General features: G+C 49.3%; 1 protein-coding gene across 4 annotated transcripts in view; it reads right to left on the bottom strand.

The window, feature by feature from the left end:
* The window catches only part of LOC126531211 (uncharacterized), a 126,329-nt gene that overhangs the window by 80,541 nt on the left and 27,205 nt on the right, over positions 1–18,583 (bottom strand). Inside the window, exon 1 of one of the 4 annotated variants that reach the window (XM_050178641.3) lies at positions 2,090–2,938. The exons of the other annotated variants lie outside the window; for them this stretch is intronic. Coding sequence (XP_050034598.1) covers positions 2,090–2,240 — 151 coding nt within the window. The 5' untranslated portion in view covers positions 2,241–2,938. Of the gene's footprint in view, positions 1–2,089; positions 2,939–18,583 lie in introns of those variants that run through there. 4 annotated transcript variants of the gene reach the window in all.

The following is an 18,583-nucleotide window of genomic DNA, read 5'->3' as shown; positions in this document are numbered from 1 at the left end:
TCGCCTGAGAGCGGGAACGCGCGCATCGCATAGCTTTGATCAGAAGGTTGTGACAAGTGGCATCCAAGTTTTTCGTTCACATCGCTGGTATCCCTGCAGCGCTACTGCGCATCTGTTCTGTCTCGCTTACAGCTGTACGCTCGTTCAATTGGCCAGAACACACGCTCTGATGGGTTATGCTCGGTACTTTTCCATAAAGCTTATAGTTCAAGCATTTACTGAGAGAATCCTTAAATACATTCGATAAATCTGGAATTCTAATATAGGCAGGCTGTACACGTCTCTGACGCCCGCCGCGTCCAATGAGCCAAGGCTGAGCTATTTTGATCTATCACGTTTTTTTTTTTAATATCTTACTGTCTCCCCTTACCCCTTCCGCAGTACAGGGTAGCAAACTGGATATTCATCTTCCGGTTAAGCTCCCCGTCTTTCTCGTCTCTTTTATCTCTCTTTCTCTCTTTTTGGAATATTAGGATTCTAAACGAGTATTCCTTGCACTCTCATGGTGGCTTACTCTTGAATACGACAACAATCTGCATTTTCGAAAAGGAAAAGAAGCAGGCCGTTTCTTTTTTATAACGCATTACGAAGTGAAGGAGTTTTAAGTTCTTTGACGTGCCGCCGCTGGGATTTAGCTGCGATAATTGCGCAGAAAAGCACGGCTTGAAGCATTATCAATTTAACCTTGCCAAACCTGAAAGCCCACCGTGAGTCCACTCACTCGGACTCGCACCGACTAGTGAGTGTGAGCGAGTCCGTCCGAGTCTGGTTTAGGTGAGTTTCAGTCCGAGTGAGCCTGATGACATTATGACGAGTCTGAGCGAGCCCTGAGTGAAGTATATATTTTGGGAGTGAGTCTGAGTGGGTTCGGTTTAGTTTGCCGACCTATGAAGCCCATACATCGTCTCCACATAATGCACAAAAAAAAAAAAAATTGTGCGACCGTCTTTGAATATTGCAGCGCGTAGCATAGCGTTATTGTGTGAATATTTCTTCATTTTGTTCTCTTCTTTCACCTTTTATTCGCTTTACCCCTTTCCCCAGTACAAGGTAGCCAGCCGGTACTTACACTGGCTAACTTCTCTGTCTTTGCTCCCCTTTTGTCTCTCTCTCCGCAAGTGTTTCGACGAAGGTTTTGGTGACAGCGATGTCATTTTCTTCTTAGACCTTGTTGTTTCCAAGAAGCGTAACATGAGAGATTCTCATAAGTTCAGCAGGACGCCTTGGAGATTCGTATATGAATGCGAACCGCGCATGAAAGGGCCCTGTCGCGGTTATTTAAAGCTTTGAGGAAGAAGAGTAGTCGCTGAGAACAATTCGACATGTTGTGCCAGAGTGAGCGGAGGAGTGAGGAAGTTTGTCGCGCCTTTCATCTGCTGCTTTACTGAACGCAAGGTGCGCAAAATAAACGCGGGCAGAGGCTAGCACATGCGACCTGGGCACGGGCACATTTCCAGCGTGAGTCCGTGTGCCCTTCCACATTTAATCGTACTAATCGCTCTTTGGGTTAGGAGCCAATTAGTATAGGGCATCAAGACGTTCCATGCCCGACGACTTTCCGAAATGCCCTGCCTTAAAAATTGCGGTGACAATTTACTACCTCACTTACTTGCCGTTGGAAACGCTCCTCATTTTTCTGACTCTCTTTTGCATTTTCCATTAGCAAACTTAAACCACCTCCGTAATTTTCTTCCCCAGCAAGGATAAAGCACCAGCGTGGTGAAACGTTTCAAATTAGTAAGTAGACACAACATTTCAAGCAGAGCTAACTATACAAAGCGTTTCTCTGAGCCAGTGGCAGTGTCCTTAGGCAGTGTCCCGGTTACGCTACAAGATAAGGAGCCCGTCTCGGATCAGTTGAAATCTAGCTCCTACACCATACGCAATGTGATAACTCGCACTGCGCCTCCAGACACTGTCGACGCGGCTGCCAGGGCCGCAACAGCCATTACACCGACACGCATGGCCTCGGAGCCCGACAAGTCACGTTGAGTGGGAAATCTTCCTGACGGAAGCAGCAAACGAAACGGCAGGGCTGAGATGGGTCCGCCGATACAGTATACGCGCTCGTGCGTCGATGTGTACGTACCGCGCTGGGGTAATCCAACGAACCCCGAGGGTCGACGACCCCGCTGGTGGCCAGATGCGGACCTCCATTCGGACGACGATGTCGGAGGCGGTCCCGATCGCTGCCGACGGTTGGCACGAGCGCCGGTGGTGCGTCGGGACGATTCCGGCATGGCGGAGCGATTCGCACGCGTCTCGCGCGCGCGAGGCACCCCTGCAGTCGGTACTGCACCGCACGGCGCCGCGACTGCAAGCCTGGCTCCTCCTGGCACGACTGTCTGATGATGCCGCCGCCGCAGCGACTCTCCTCGGTTACGAGCGCGCAAATGCCAGCCGCTGCTGCTGCTGCTGGCGTTGAGTCAGTTCTTCTCCCTCGCCGCCGGCGGATCGTCCGTTTCTGTATTGTACGCGCGTAAAGGAGAGCCGTTCCTGTGCGCGCGCGCGTATGTTGACACTGGAAGCGAGCTATAAAACGGTGACGAGTCAGCGGCGGCAGGTGCTGCGTTGGCAAGCTTCGGCGGCGACGTGCACCGCATCAGTACGTAGGTGCCTACACCGCACCCGTGCTCACCACGTCTCGTGAGAGTCTCAAACCGCGCACGACACTCGTTTTCTGGAGTCGTTCTTCTTCTGTAGCTTTTTTTTTTTTTTTTTCATGTCGCTTGTTCTTGCGTATAGCGGCACGCGTGGCTCACGTGGAATACGAATGGTGGCGGTATTAAAAAAAAGAAAAAAAAAAAGAAATTGCGGAATGGTGTAGCTTCAACGAATAACTTGTGAAACCGGCAGTACAAGTTGAGTTTGCCGACGGCTGTTACTTCAGTTCCGCGCAAGCCCGGTGCCTACGTAATAGATCGTGCAGCGATACCCGTTTTACGACTCCTTTTGTATTGAACTGAAAGGCAATGAATGTTGTTACAGATGAAGGTTTAGAAAACTGAGAGAGGGAACATCCAGGTTGTTCGAAGCTGCTCAGAATGCCAGGGATAATGTGCCGTAGTGTTCTTTGCGACAGGCATTATTGCCGGTATCGGTATCACAGATGGAACAAGTAGATTGGTTTTACGCTTACGTCCCTGTCGGCTTCCTGTCACACATCAGTAACGTAACTTAGTGCCATAGCCCCCACGTGCACATATGAGTCGCCGGGTTTCCCTGAATCGCCTCAGCAAAATTTTTCTCAGAGGGCTCAAAAAGGTCACGAGTGGCATCTTCCGCGCGTGGCTTCTTGATTCCGAAACAAAGCGGTACTATTAAAGGAAAGCTCTGTTTGGCTATTTCCCCCGCTTAGCGTGGTCGGTTGTCTGGCCATGTAAACGAGGCTGGTCCTTGAGATAGTTAATCAAATGCGGTGACTTCGTGGTTGATACTGATACCAGTGCATGATATGCGTTTTCCCAATGGTTTTAACGCGGTGCGTAACGCAGCCCGATGCTGGAAGCGGCTGACCGATTAGTGTAACCCCAGCAGCATATTTCATCAGGCCTATGGGGAAGCTATAGCTAGAATTTGTCATTAGACGGTTACTGCCCAATTTTTGAAAGCTAAGCTTTCTTTGGCCCCTTCTCCCCACGCTGCGGCTGATTGCTGCTGGCCGCGGATGTTTTTCCGATCATGCAACTTGTGCCGCTGGGTATGTGCGACTGCCAATGGATATGTTTCCAAATAGGCAGCTGGGGTGCACTGGGTAGGTTGCCGAACAGAGAATACGAAGCGAGAAATGAAGTCGGCAACAAAAGCAGATTGTGGAGAAATAGTAAAGGGTACAAAATTGGGGTCATGGCGTGCGCTGACCGATGAGTATTGAGCTACACAGTAGTGAAGGAGAAATGAAGACGTTTCAGTAAGCATCAATAATAATAATTAAAAAGCTTCTGTTATCATCGGTTCCCACATTAGCGTGGGATCCGCCGATATGGTCAACTTTCTTTTCGCACTTACAAGGAAAAAAAAACATACTTATCTGATTTTCTTTAATGCCGTCAGGGATCTAAAATCAGCAGCTTGCCACGAAGGCGTGTTTGGAAGACAAGAGCGTAAGCGTAGAACAAGGCATGCGTCCCAGCCAAGGCGAGTATATAATGTAATATAACCAACTGAGTGGGCCTTCATTAAGAACGTCGACGTTAATTGCGATCTGGATATTCCGTTCACGGAGATAATGTAAACCGAAGTTACCCCATGCAGATGTAAGCCCAATCACCGTGATACACTGTAACGTCGAAGAAAGCTTTTCTGAAGAGACGTTACGAGGAGCGCGTCATGTCATTCCAGCTTGTGAGCAGCTGCTTAGCACTGCTGCCAATTGATCGAAAGCGATCAACTCTACTCGCAATTTGCAATTACGTTTCCTAACCACGAAACAGTTGCGTCAGCGGGAACCGGAGCGCGGTGTACCGCTTTCCTGACAAAGGAACACATGCTGACGATCTGGTCATGCAACTCCATTGTTGCGCAACGACAAGTCACCTTAGCAAGACAGAAGACAGTAGGAAGCTTATCGCTTGTCGCGCACAGCGATGGCGGCCAATTTATTGGCGGTTGGCTACATATTCAGTCGTTTGATTCCAAAAACGTTGCTCGGGCACTGCGGACATCATAACGAGCAGTCGTAAACGCATTTTCCTTACTGCTGAAAGAAACTAAAAGAAGGCGTCTCTGACGGCTATCCTGTGCTGCTCATTGTAGTGTAAAAGAATGGCCATAAACTGAAAAGGAATACACTCACCAGTATACTAAATCAAATACCTCGCTCAGGGCACCGATTTACATTGAGCTGCTTTTCCCAGCCACTGTAAAACCGACCGAAATGTCTTAAAGTTCTCCTGAACAGGAATTGTACGACCGCAATTGTAATATACCAAAGTTAATAGTGTCATCAACACGCCTCAGTGGCATATTGGGTATGACGATCCGCAGTAGCAGATCGTCATAGCCAGTCGAGAACGAAAGAACAATATAGTGTACCGCGCTTTGGATGCGCGTTACGCCTCGTCTTCACACTGCCGTAATCATACTTTCGTCGTCATGCAGATAACACCATTATATTGTCAATCAAGCGTTGTCATGCTGTCGTCGCCACTGCGTCGGCGTGGCAGTCGTTCTCATTCCGGCATAGTCGGTTCCAACGTCGTCAACCCGTCGTTGCCATGCCGTGGTCGTCACGCCGCCCTTGTCATACAGTCTTCGTCATACCATCGTCATTATTTCGTCGTCGTTCGTAGGATCGGCATGTTGGTGTGCCACACGTAGACGTAGTGTGAGGAGTTTCCGGGTGAAAATGTGGCTAGCTTGGTCGTGTTTCTTTTACTAAGAAAGTGTCGCTATACAAGAGCAACGTTCCTCGCGGACACCAATGAACGGTTCGTCTCAACAGAGTGCTGTAGTACATGGGTTCCACATATATTATTTTATTTTTCATTTTGTATATTACCCATCAGACGCCTAGGCTGTGGCTTCTTCGCCGGTCCTTCTGTAATAGACCCCTCTCCCCCCCTCTATAGTGTACACGGTTTGTTTGTGCTCGTCTCTCTTTTTCTCTCGCTCCTTCTTCCGTTCTTTCTCTTTTTGTCCCCCCTTACTACCTCCCCCCGTGCAGGGTAGCCAACCGGAACCACCTCTGGTTAGCCTCCCTGCCTTTCTTTGCGTCCTTTCTCTTTCTCTCTCTCTTCCGGGACAGCGCAAACTTACTCATCAGACTCGCCAGCCACGGCTGGCTGCGGCTTGGGCTTTCGCCGATGGCCCCGCAGTCGGCGTCGCAGTGCGTCTCGGCTTCTTCCCGGTAGAGCGCCGTCACTGCGCGAGGTGAACGTCCGGGCGAGCAGTGCATCGAACAGTGCGCCTATTCTCGGTAATCGGGGCGTCCGTCACTGATCGAAGCCGCAGTGCTGACACTGGGAATGTCATTGGACCCGACTCGGGGAGCGTGTGGCTCGAGTCTGAACGACTTTTCTAATAATAAAGTATCGGCTTTGTTTGTGTACGCTGAATCACCCGATACAACATTCGGCATGAACGCGTTTCCTTCATTACATTTAATCTGTATCGTTTTCGCTGCCATTAAATTTTGGATGCAGAAAGATGCGTTCACCCGAGTCTCCACGGATCATTATCCTCATAATCTACGAAGTAACCAGCGTGCAGCAATTGCGGCGGAACTATTTGCTTACAGTTCATTCCCGATGAACAGCGGGCGTGCAATGGATGTATCAGGCTGAAGCCAACGTTTCGACAAGGGTCTTCATCAGTACCTTCGTCTAAACGTTGAAATACAAAACAGGCCATTCATGCGTTTTCCGAAACTGACCAGAATTGCAACATTTTATAAGGTTCGGCTAATTGATTTAACATTAGGGCTATGAAATACAACCGCCGAGGAAGGCTGCGGATTACCTTTTACAAACTGTCTTTCCCCAGCTTGCACCTAAACCTAGCTATACAAACGTTTTCGCGTTACACCCTGGTAGGAAGCTGGTCATCGCGGCCGGGATTCGGACCCGCAACCTTGAGCTCAGCAAATACGACATACGTATCCACACAGGCACCGGGGAGGTTTGTTTCTGCAGAAAGAGTGTGGAGTCACGTATAGGGCCTCCACTGGGCAAGCAGTTAGCGGCAGAATCGTGCGCTCACGCCGTAAAGATAACGCAAGCGTAGACATAGCAGTTCGCGAGAAGGGATTGGAAAGGGAGAGAACAAAAGTGCAGAAAAAGCGGGAAAGAGACCTCCAGTGGCATCCTTATGAATAGACCGTGTGTTCCAGCTAACTTTAGCCAAGCTGTGCAACGAAAAAAAAAAAAGGATAGATTAAAAAGACACGATGCAAGGTACAATTTTAAAACCTGCAGCGTTCGATCATCAAAAGTCTGACAACCAAACACCGTGGGTATTAATGTATTAAAGTGGTGTCTTCCACTGATTAAAAAAAAAAAAATCTTTGCGCATCTTGGCCAACGTTACCTGGGACACCCTGAATACAAGTAACAGCGTATACATTTGCGGTTTTGAGAAATTCATACGCATTGCATGCAAATGAATCACGTTTGAGCAATGTCTGCGGTTTTATACATTTGTGTGCGCGTCTGTACGCGCGTTTGCAGCGCACAGCCACTCAACTCCCATGCAACCTTTCTTAGTTCTATTGGTCGCTTCCTAGGCTGACCTTCGGGGGCCTCTTATGTAGTCAATCGGTTTGCCAGACATTCGTCACATAAAGCCGTACCTCAAAAAACCGATGATTGCGCCGTCACGGCCTGCTAGGCCTTTGTTTATACAATGGCTGCCGAAAGTATGTACATTTGATATGTTAATTTCATTCACCCTCTTATGGCGCCTTAGATATGTACCACTGATGATTCCTGATGAAAGCATGGACGTTCCACGCACCCTTTACCCTCCCCCCCCCATAAAAACATAATAAATAAAAATAAGTGAATATATCAGGAGTGGAGAGCTGGGGTACAATACTAAAATTCCATCGAGCATTGCTTTAGCGTCGCTACGGTTCAACACGCGCGGAGTGTGGGCATGGGCTGCCGTACCTTGTAGTTCTTTGCGAACCGCGATACATGATCGATACAAAGGCACGTTCGAATTGCGAGCTGTCATCGATTACTCACGCCGCCTTCGATATGCGCTTGCCAGCTAATGTTGTAGTCTTTATATCGCTATTCGCGTGTGTTAAAGTCATCGTTTCGTAGGTTTTCGCTGTGCAGCGTCATTCAGTGATTTGACAGCTTTGATTGATTGATTGATTGATTGATTGATTGATTGATTGATTGATTGATTGATTCATTCATTCATTCATTCATTCATTCATTCAAATAACTTTATTGAGTGCCCTGCGATTTGGTGGGGTGGGCCTGGACTCCGCCTAGGTTTCGGTCAAGGATTGTTGGCCGTTGGCGGCTTCAGCGGCTTGTATGAAAGTTATTGTAGATTTAAAATGCGTCAGAACGGCGTTACAAAGCGTTCACCGTTACTACCTTAGCCATGTTTTTTAACGTTACGTAGAACCCATTTCACTCTCTTTGTCATGACAGCTCACAAAGAATGTGGACGCCGTCCCTTCACAACCGCAGTGGTCACTGCTCACACGTTTGTCAGCCCTGTAGTTTCACCGAGCCATTCTTGAAATGCTGCTCCGCTCAGCATATAGTTACGCTGTTTTATCTTTTCCTTCGTAGTTTTAAGCCGTGTCATCTTCAGTATATTTCGCTTTTAACGCTGTCTGGGTGCCAAGCCCCGCTGCAGATGATGTGGGCACTAGGCCGGCCGGCAGATAATAAATTGCGGGAGACGTTCGAAAGAAAACACTCTGAACGTCCTAATGAAAGACGCTCGAAGCTTGCGCGCCGCCGTCGTCCCCTGATGATCCTGGCGGCGAGCGTTGCGCCAGTCTTTATTTATACCTTCCAGTCTCGACGGTGATCACTGCACTGCAGCTGCGTACCGCCACTACCACCACCCCCAGCACCCTCTCGGCGGTCGCGATTGCGTCAAAGGGGGGAGCCGCAGAAATAGAAAACCCCACGTCGGGGCCGTGGCGCGCTGCTACGTCGGCGGCGCGAGTTTCCGAGCGGCTCGCGCCGTACGGGCGCTGCGTCATCGCCAGTGTCTCGGTACTTCTGCGAACTGGCCTACGTTCTTTGAATCTTGAACGCGCGAAGGCAGCGATCGTTTCTAGTCCGCTTGGCAGCAGTGTTTAGCTAGCAGGCAGGGCCAGGGGACGTTAAGGCACTGCGACCATAAATGTTCTGCTAGCCGAGGCTACTCTAACGAATCTATTTCATTTTCTTTTGTATGTGTGCGTCAAACATTCGTACCGTAAACAGGTCATCATTCATGGACAAGTTGCAAGGGCTACGAGAAACTCCGACAATATAGTGCGAATAGCTTACGAAAATGGTCATAGCATGAAGCATGTAATTAGTGCCATGTCCGTAAAGCGCTGCGACATCTCCTGTGCTTTCACGATTGCCATAGAACGCACGCTCGCATATATTTCACATAAGAGAAACAGCGAGAACGTTTGAGAAGAAAATCTGCATGCTCGTACGAGGCCTCCGCTACCACCGCCGTTTTGCACTTTCTGTCCGCAGCCATCTGCATCGGCTTGCACAACAGCCTCTCATCGGTGCTACGCCCCGCTTGCAGTGAAAAACAGTGCGCTCGCTCGCGCGGCGGGCTCAGTGACGGCACTTCCGACGACAGCTGGCAGCAGCGTCGCCAGCCAGGGAGAAGGCAGGAAGTGACGTAGCAGGGTCGGCCGCCTGTCTGCGTGACGCAACGCGCATCGCCGCCATCACGTGTGCGCCGTCGACCCGCCACTACCGCCGCCAGCTGACTTGGCAGGACGTCGGCGTCAGTGGCAGCAGGTGGTGCATTTAGATGCGCGACAGAGAGCAGCAGCAGTAGCAGCTGCGACCGATGGTGTGCGCAGAAACGTCGCGCGCCGATTACCGCGCGGGAACGCCGAGACCGCAGCGCGTTTCATTATTTTCATTTGACGACGTGTGTGTACTGTCATTGAAAAATGAAACCTGAATGGGAAAAATTCTGATCAGACGAGCAAAACAGAGAAGATAGTTGTTGAGACAGAAGACATGTGGGTGTGCTCGATTAGGCATGCGACGCGCAAAACAGTGTTCTCTGCGGGGGAAAGCAAAGTACACCGTTATTTTAATATCCGTCAACGTCATTCTAAAATTATTTAATATATGTTTCAATGATTCTCTTAGTGTTGCATTTGTCCGCAATGTTACGTGTTTTGGGCGCCTGTCTCACGAAGCCACTTCATTTTTCTCCTTCCACACGTGCACTATCAGTGAGAAATGATCAAATCGTTGACATCCGTGTAGGCCGTAAAGATTGCTTTTTTTTACCCGGGTGCCTGGAGGTCTCAGGGAAGACGTGCTTCGCGGGAACTTGAAGTTTACTCGTTCCTTTCACAGAACTCTTAGAAACTGAGGGTGCCCAATGCTTCGCATCTGTAACGGGACAGGGCTAACGACTGCGAGTATATAAACCGTGCATGTTGTCTGGTAACGAAATCAGGTTGGCAAAATATAAGAATAGGGATATGAGAGAATGAGTAAAACCATGGATGACGCTGACATTTTTCGCTGCTTAGAATCGACCCAAAGAAATTGTTCACGTCATGAAGGGGCTGCGGATATGAAACGGGACACTTAGCTATGTTCACTAGCCTCAGCTGTGCTCGATTTCGCATTGAAAAGTACACGTCCCGCAGCGGCCCAGTTACTACAGTGTTCCACTGTAGAGCACGAGGTCACGGGTTCGTTTGCCAGCCATGGTAGTCGCATTTCGCTTGAATGGAATGAAAAATAAAAAAAAAGCAATGCTCGTGTAGTTACGACTAGGTGCCACTTTAAAAGCACCCCATTTAGACAAATTTAATCCGGATCACTTGTACTACGGCGTCTCTCACAGCCGCGCTTCTTGAGGTGCACCAGGCTATATGACCGCTTATGGTGAACTGAACGGTAACGCTTAATCACGTGTCTCTCGGTGCATACTATGAACTTATCTCCTTCTAATCTTTCAGTCCGATTTCCGTCCTTCCCCAGCACAGGGTAGCCAAACGGGCTCAGTCTGGTTAATCTCCCCGCCTTTCTCTTATCGCTTTTTCCTTTCTCTCTGTATGCCTCTGAATGAATGGATGAAGCGATCACTGAAAACAATGGCAATTGTAGACGCAGATGCCGAAAGCTTCTATACACGGCAAACGCTGTTCCGCCTGTTCCGACTGGGAAACACAAGTGGGCACAAATTAATTTATGTACCGACTATACTCCTTGTGGAGGCAGCCTCGGGATTTGAACCCGTATTCAGAAAGCTTTTAACGCGATAGCCTTTCTTTGGCTCTTCCCCACAGTTCGCGGTTTGTATGTCTCTCGCCGTTTATGGATATGAGAGTGCGGGGCCATCATTTCGCATTGTTTGGCACAGATATTGTCACTTCGCGTGTCTATTGATGTATTGATTAGGTTTCGTGATGCGCGGATGGCATGAGGATATGCAGCACGTTACACAAGAACGCTATCTCTGACTTTGACGATCATCTTCGGTGGTTTCTGCCGTAAGTGTTGTTCATAGGTGTTCTTTGCAGTTGGCCGGTCGCCTTCGCTAATGATGTGCCCAGCTTCAGAATTGGCGAGAATAAATCTAGCGTGAGAGCCCCCCCCCCCCCTTTCTTTTCTTTTTTGGACCGGCGCTGCATATTGCGGTCGAGCTACGAGCATCCAGGCATTTCTACATTGGTTTCTGCGGTGCAAAGTCAAACAGCCGAGATCGTGGTGTGTTTCTAGGAGCAGAAACGCCGCAGCCGCTGCCATTACACGTCGCTACACCGGCGGTAAACCGAAGTGTGCGACCGCGACGTGATATGCAGGTTGCCTGATACTGCGTGTTTCCGTGGCGAGCTGCAGCACGTCGCACGGTGTCAGGTTTACGGTATTTCGGTTCGTGTGGAGCGCGCATACAGCTATACACACGCTGAAACTCGCACCCACGGGCTCTGGCACGCAGTTATGCAAGCCGGGAACGGTGCGTCCTTCAGCAGGCGCCGGTGTGCAGTGCTCGGGCGGCGTTGCTAGCGCGCGATCGCGGCCCACTCTAGCGACTCCAACCGGTTCAGTCTGCGCCTCGAGTTGCAAGCCACTGAGTTGCACCTTGCGAGAAGCGCAGCAACTGTCCAACGGGGTCGCCATGCGGTTGGCGGGAAGTTGCACGCATGTAGGACCTTTGGATAAAGCGCATACGCCTAATTTCGGACATCTCGTGGAGCTTCAACCAGCACGATTCAGACGATTTCTTATTGTCCGTGTGCTTGCCGCGTTCTAAGTATGCAGATTCTGTAGATAACTACAGTCGTGTTACTAACGGTCTGAGCTCATACGTGAAGCCGTCTTCAAAACTAGCTATACTGGTGCAACTAATTCCTAGCTTGCATCAAGTGGACGTCGTGAGTAGGACGTCCATTGGAATAGAGAGCCCAAATGACTCTAGGACGTTTCAGCACCATTGTGCGCTTTAGTATACCAAACTATCTTGACCGCTTAAGTGCTCCATTGGTTCCTTCAGTTACGCAAACGCGCAACCCTAGACCTCATCTCTTCTTTAGTCATCGAACGAGCTACGTACACAGCGACTTAAATAGGGCGCCTGCAACGTTTTCTATCATTTTCTACCTATCATCAAAGCAAATTAGACAATCACTTGATGCTAAGGTGATATCAGTCCAGGGTCTAAAACTATACCGGCAAGAGCGCTTCGTAAGCGCCGCGGAGTTGGGTGTTCCTGCAGAACATCAATGTAAGCCGTTTACGAGGAAAGGGCACAAAACAATGGACGTCATACCCGTCGCATACTTACGGCGCGCCGAACAATACAAAATAAGGAACAGGCAGCCATGCCGACGCAAACAGCGCCGTTGAGATATACTTCCGCGCCCTTTGCGCCTCAGCAGCTGCGAGGCTGCATCGAGATCAGCCAACCCATCCACACAATCACCGTTCTTACGGCCAATAGCCGTAAGAACGCTTCCACTTGCGCACTTTTGAACTGCATTCGAAGAAGATGAGGTCGAGCTCTTATCGGCTTTTGCCAACGCTTCTCGCCAAGTGCGCGCCGCGAACGCGGCCTCAGGCGAGGTGCACGAGAAGGCGTAGAACCAACACTCGAGACAGGCATTCCCAAAGCCAGCGAGCGGACAAGTGGATTCGTCATGCGCGCGCACACACAAACACGCAGGCGGAAAGCAATGTCGCTCGCTGCCTCCGGTTCAAGGGGCGGGCCTAAAATAACACTCGAAATGTCGGTCGCCACTCCGCTCCGTCCACAAACGGAGCGGGACGCTGCCGTCGAAAGGAGGCTACGAGAGTTCCTCCTCATGTACAAAAGGCTGTTGCTCCCTCAATTAATGGTTTCCCCTGCCGCTAACAGCAGTAGTCGCGGAGGAGAGCGCGACGACCATTCGTGGCTTCGTGAAACGAGCGAGGACAGCCGAACGGGCTTTGCAGCAGTAGCAGCAAGGAACTGTGGTCTGTGTTTCAGTGCGCTGATGTCATTGTATGTGAGTCTAGTATGCATTAGGCAGCGAGCGGTCGCCGATTTTTGAGACCTCGCGAAGCTAATAATCTGCTTACTACTCTGTCCAGGTTAGTTGAAGTATTGTAGTCACGTCCAGGCATCCTGGACAGGACCCTTCACATCGCCGACTATTAGAATAAGAACACGAATAACGCCGTGTCTAAAGGCACTGGCGACATGTACTTCGTTTATACTTTTGTAGCTGAGTCGCGGCTCCATTTTGATATTAAAGCGTAAACAATGCTCAGTTTCGTAGAATGTGTCTGCCGGGATGCACGCTCAGTTTGTTATATACCTTTCATTAACTATCTCAGTTTCATTATTTCTTAGCGAATCACTTGCGCTTGGTTTTGCTTTAGAAGGCAGCGCTTGCCCTCGTGATGATCTAACAAAGCACTCCGAAACCACGTCAGATAACTGCTGCTTCTCTAAAGTGCCGCTGTATTTCGACAAACAGCACTATCTGCGTCTTTTTCAAGCATCCAAGCCACTCAGTGCTGCTGCAGTTCCCCCATATATATGTACTACATAGATGTGCCTGGAATTTCGACTTGAGACCGACTTTACACAGCATGCACTCAGTTCTCCGACAGGAAGCTCACGAACAACTAACATACGAAATTGTCAAACTGCACCACGATGTCAAACAGAAAGGCCACGAATTTATTTTCCAGTGGCTACGTGGCCATTGCGGAATTAGTGGAAATGATCAAGCAGGCAAGGTTGCCCGAGAGTCACATCAAGAACAACGCAACGTTCGCATTCCTCTTTCGAGGACAGACGCTGCAAGGCAGCTTTGTCACCTGGCGCGCAAGCTCTCTTTAGCAGAGTGGCACATCCCAAATATAAGGCGCACAATGTTGCACGAACTGAACCCTTCGCTCCAACTCCGACCTGCACCCGGGCTTCACCGACGTGAGGCAGCACTTCTGTACCGGTTGTGGCTGGGAGTGGCTTTGAGGAAGGCATACACTACTTTGATTGGACTGACCGACAATGCTGCAGTGCCGCAGTCTGCAGTCTGCAATGCAATGCAACTGCAATGCAACTGCAATGCGACTGCAATGCTGCAGTCGAAGAGAGCATCGAACGTTTATTGTGCTAATGTCACCGATTTCTGTCGGAAAGACAAATATTATCTATCGCATTGCGACTACAGGACGATCGGTCGTTGTCTTTGCAGGTTCTGCTTGAAGACCGTTCCCATCGCTCGTCGACCCACAAAGCTGTGAAGGCACTTCCGTCTTTCTTGAGGGCAACCGGCCTATGTGAACGCCTTTGACTCACTCAGTGCCTCCGTGTGCGTGCGCGAGCTCACCGCAGCTTTCCGCTCCCTCCCCTCCCTCTATCTCATCGTTCTATTCCGTGTCTCTCCCATCCCCCAGAGTAGGGTAGCCAACCAGACACATTTCCGGTTTGCAGTCCGGTCTTCTATCTTTATTTCCTCATCCTATGTATGTACGCACGGGACCAGGGATAATGAAATGGTAATATTCCAATGCTATTTCTTTTCACGCTTAGTCAGTTGTCCGAGTGACACTCCATCCACGTTATCACCGGCATCGGCTCGCAGTGAGAAGTCGACGTTAAGAAAAGAATAAAATTGGACAAGAAGAATCCTTACATAGGCAGAGTCTTCATTCTCTTCCTTCATACTAACATTCACACATCTCCGACCACCCTGCACACGCCGTAGTGAACCGGATGTGCATCGGGCCGTTGACCTCCTTTGCTTTTAACTGACTCGCATAGTTCTCACGATCTCTTTCTCTGTTCAGAAAGGGGTGGGCGCAAAAGATCGAGTTGATGAACCCTCGCGATACCGCGTACCGCTCAAAGCTTGTGCTTTTATCGAGAATTACAACTCTCGCTGCAGTTGTCGGGAGGGAGATGACCTTTAATAGGCTGTTGTACATACTAAGAAAACAGACAATAATTATGTGAGAAACCATCGAAACCATTGATCCCAGTCCCCACTTGTACGCGACAGCCACCGTCTTTCATAGAATGTAAGTCAATAAAGAGAACATTATATACAGACACCCAAAGGTGCCTTTAGCATACGCAAACATGCCCAGTGAAGAAGAACAATATCGGTGTGCAGACGTGCCGACTTAGGGCACCTTGGCTTTTCCGCGCTCTCGGCATTCAGTGCATGTCTAATCGCTCTCAAATAATGTGCTTGTGTCTGCCAACGTTAAATGGCGCGTGCGCGTTAACGGTAATTGCGCGTGCCAGTATTTGCGAGAGTGCGTTTGTTGATTACAATGAATTCCCCTGTATAACAACACGTGGGTGCATAATCTTGCTTAAAACAGCACATCTTTGATAAACAAGAAGCAGCTGGCGCGTTTTTCACCAAAAATGAAAAGAATCTGAGACAAAGAGCCTGCCTCACTAGTTCCAATGGTGGTGCCGCCTTTGGCTGCAATTCGCTTCACCTTGAACAGGCCCATGAGGGCTAACATTTAAAATGTCACGCGGCATCTGTACCAGCGCGACCACGAGCAGAAAGGAATGTGAAACTGTGGTGTCTAAACTTCGCGAAACTGCAGCAGCGCGCGCCGCCTGCAGCACATCAGGAGACAGGCCGTGTGTGCCCACACACCAAATTTGTCGATAATGCTCTCACGCTCGTACGTGCGTCTAACTCTGTTCTTGATCCAGCCGTGCTCCAACGCTCATCCCTTTCAATACCTCTTTCCTTTTATGTTTTGAATGCACTTATACTGGTCTCTATCCTGCGTCTTGCTGAGTGTGCCTTGCTGACTCACATAAGCTATCCTTTATTTAGGAGCATTTGTGCTAACGTTTGCACTTGTTGCTGCTACTTCTGAAAATCAAATAAAATGAGAAATATAGACGCGTGAATATTTGCGTTTCTAGTACTGTTCTCGCTGCGCGAAACCAGGCCAAGCAGGTTTTGTGAGTACAGGTGAAATGCACAGACACTGAATGACAGAAATGGCCTTCAATTTTTAAGTGTCATACACTCAGCCGCAGAAAAGAACAGCTGCTGGAGAGCGCAAGGCTTTGTTTATGTCTACATTGAAGCTCAACAGGTTCTTCACAGAAACATCCTTGCAGTTTACTGAAACCAAATGTAACCCTATCGGACTGGCAACAATAATTTATATGAAAGTATGGGCACGGACGGTTGTGAAATCAGAATGCACGAAGGCCGAAACGTCTCTGTTCTGTTGAATAAGTCTTTCTTAACTCAGTCGCAGCGCCCCTCGAGCCGCGTTCCGTTACACCCTTTGTTGCAGAAATTGTTTGTATTTACCTTTTTGTTGCATTCAGTATACTTTCTGTCGAGATGAAATTCGTGCATGATTTTTTGCAAGTGCTGGTCGGCGCCTCAGCGACGCCCGGAACATGCGAACACCTTTGGTTAGGCAATCACGCCTGTTCTAACATACTTTTCTCTTCCCTCCACGTAATTCGATACTGGAACGCCAATCCGCCACCGCGTTTCATAATTCACCGAGCCCTGTCCAATAAAAAGGGTAAGGGGGGGGGGTGTTCAGAAGGATGTATAGGGGGTGGCAGAAAGGATGCAGGATGGAGCGCCGGCGTTCTTGGAAGACGGATCGATTGAAGCCAGTAGCGTACGCGCGGATTGGTTTCTCTCCTTGCAGCCGCGCCCCTGACACGCTGGCCGAAAGCGCTGACGCCGCTCAGATGGGAAGTCTCATGCAGTTTCCTACAAAAGAAATTAGAGGGATCTCCGGCGTTAATGTCCGTGGGAGCTGCAAGCAGGACGGTTACGCTAGCGGGGGAACGATGATGGCTAGTGCGCGAATTTTGTCTAAGCTGCGTCCTTCTGGCTTCAACCGGTTCTATGACTCTGCAAGCTGAGACATTTTTTTTTTTTTCAACGGAGATATTACGATATAAGTTTATGCAGCAATTAGCAATCATTATATGCACTATCGCAGCGCCCTATTGCTGAGATGGGCTTAGAAAAAAAAAAAAACGAAATGATGTTTAGTAAATTAAGTAAGGTAAATCATAATAAGTAACGCAACGAGAATGTCTGAGTCCATGTACGTGGCACGTAGATTAGACAAATCCGCGTCCTCCATCAATCATTCCCGTCGTATAGCTGAACAATCGCCGCGCCAGCGGTTCCTTCAAGTATATTTTGAAGGAAACTCTGTGCGGAAGTTCAAGGTCTGAATACCGGGCTGCCTTCGCCAGCACAACATTCAAACGGTGTTTCTACGGTGTCGTGAGTTTGTCAAACCTTGTGACAATATCCGTTGGCACTCGAGAGGCTTAACGCGGCAAACATGCCACTTTGATGCATTGGAATTAGGTACTGCAAGTGGCATGGGACGAATCATGCCGCTTGCTATAGCTTATTATACGTGCATGGGTATTTGCGACCTGCCCGTTTGACTTCGCGAAATATAGCGTTAATTGCAATAGAAGTGGTATTTTTTACTAGTATTTAAACATGCTTGTGGTATGCAAATTATGCAAACGGCGCGATTATTTATCATTATGCCTTAATAACGCTTTAAGTGATTGGGAGGACTGACTGACTGATTGATTGATCGATCGATTGATTCAGTTATTTATTTATTTATCGCAGTCACGCTCAGCTATGTTAGTTGACTCTTTCGACAGCCTCTCTGGCCTCTGACAGAATTGCACTGTACCGGAATCGTACATTGTGTTGCTTCTTTTTAGGTTCTTTTTCCTTCTCGTGATTTCGCGCACGCGATTGACCCATATGCTTGTTTAACCACGCCAGTGGCAACGTCTCATATCCCCTCTTACTTTCTGTAACGCCGACAGAGACGCGTGGAATGCGCGAGGCAACCTTCTGTCGCCGCTGCCTCCTGCCGCGCCTCACGTAATGCTTCGGCGTCTGGCGTCGCGTGACCCAGACACAACGCACGCGCGCGGGTCGCGTTCATTTTTTTGCATCGCTCCACGGTCGCCGCTGTGTGACCCTCCGGGCGGCCGCCGCTTTCGCTTCTTTCCGAGCGCGCGGCGGAAAAACACCCGTCGTCGTCGCCGCCGCCCCTCCCCGCGGCCTGCTTCCGAGGCCTCCGTTTGCGGAACGCATCGCTGCCTCGCGCGAAAGCGCCTCGTCCGCTCGCGTGCCCCTACAGGCGTCCGCATAGCGCAACGCGTCGAGGATGCTTTCCAGAGCTGGTTATATATATGTGCATAGCTGCTGCTAGTATATATAGTTTAGTCGACTACCAGTATGGTTTCGATTTCCTTCCAATGGATTTCTCTAATTTCTTTACAAAACCTATTAAATCTAAAAGGCAAACTATTGCACTTTCTCGGAAGCACATCATGGTAACAATAATAAAAAAAAAAACGAAAGCATAGACTATCCCTATGCTTTAAGCCTGAAGGGCACAAGCATCCATGATTTCTT

This window comes from Dermacentor andersoni, chromosome 5, assembly GCF_023375885.2.
Source record: "Dermacentor andersoni chromosome 5, qqDerAnde1_hic_scaffold, whole genome shotgun sequence".
Classification (NCBI taxonomy): domain Eukaryota; kingdom Metazoa; phylum Arthropoda; class Arachnida; order Ixodida; family Ixodidae; genus Dermacentor; species Dermacentor andersoni.
Note: the sequence above shows the minus strand (reverse complement) of the source record. Positions and strands in the feature narration are given on the sequence as shown.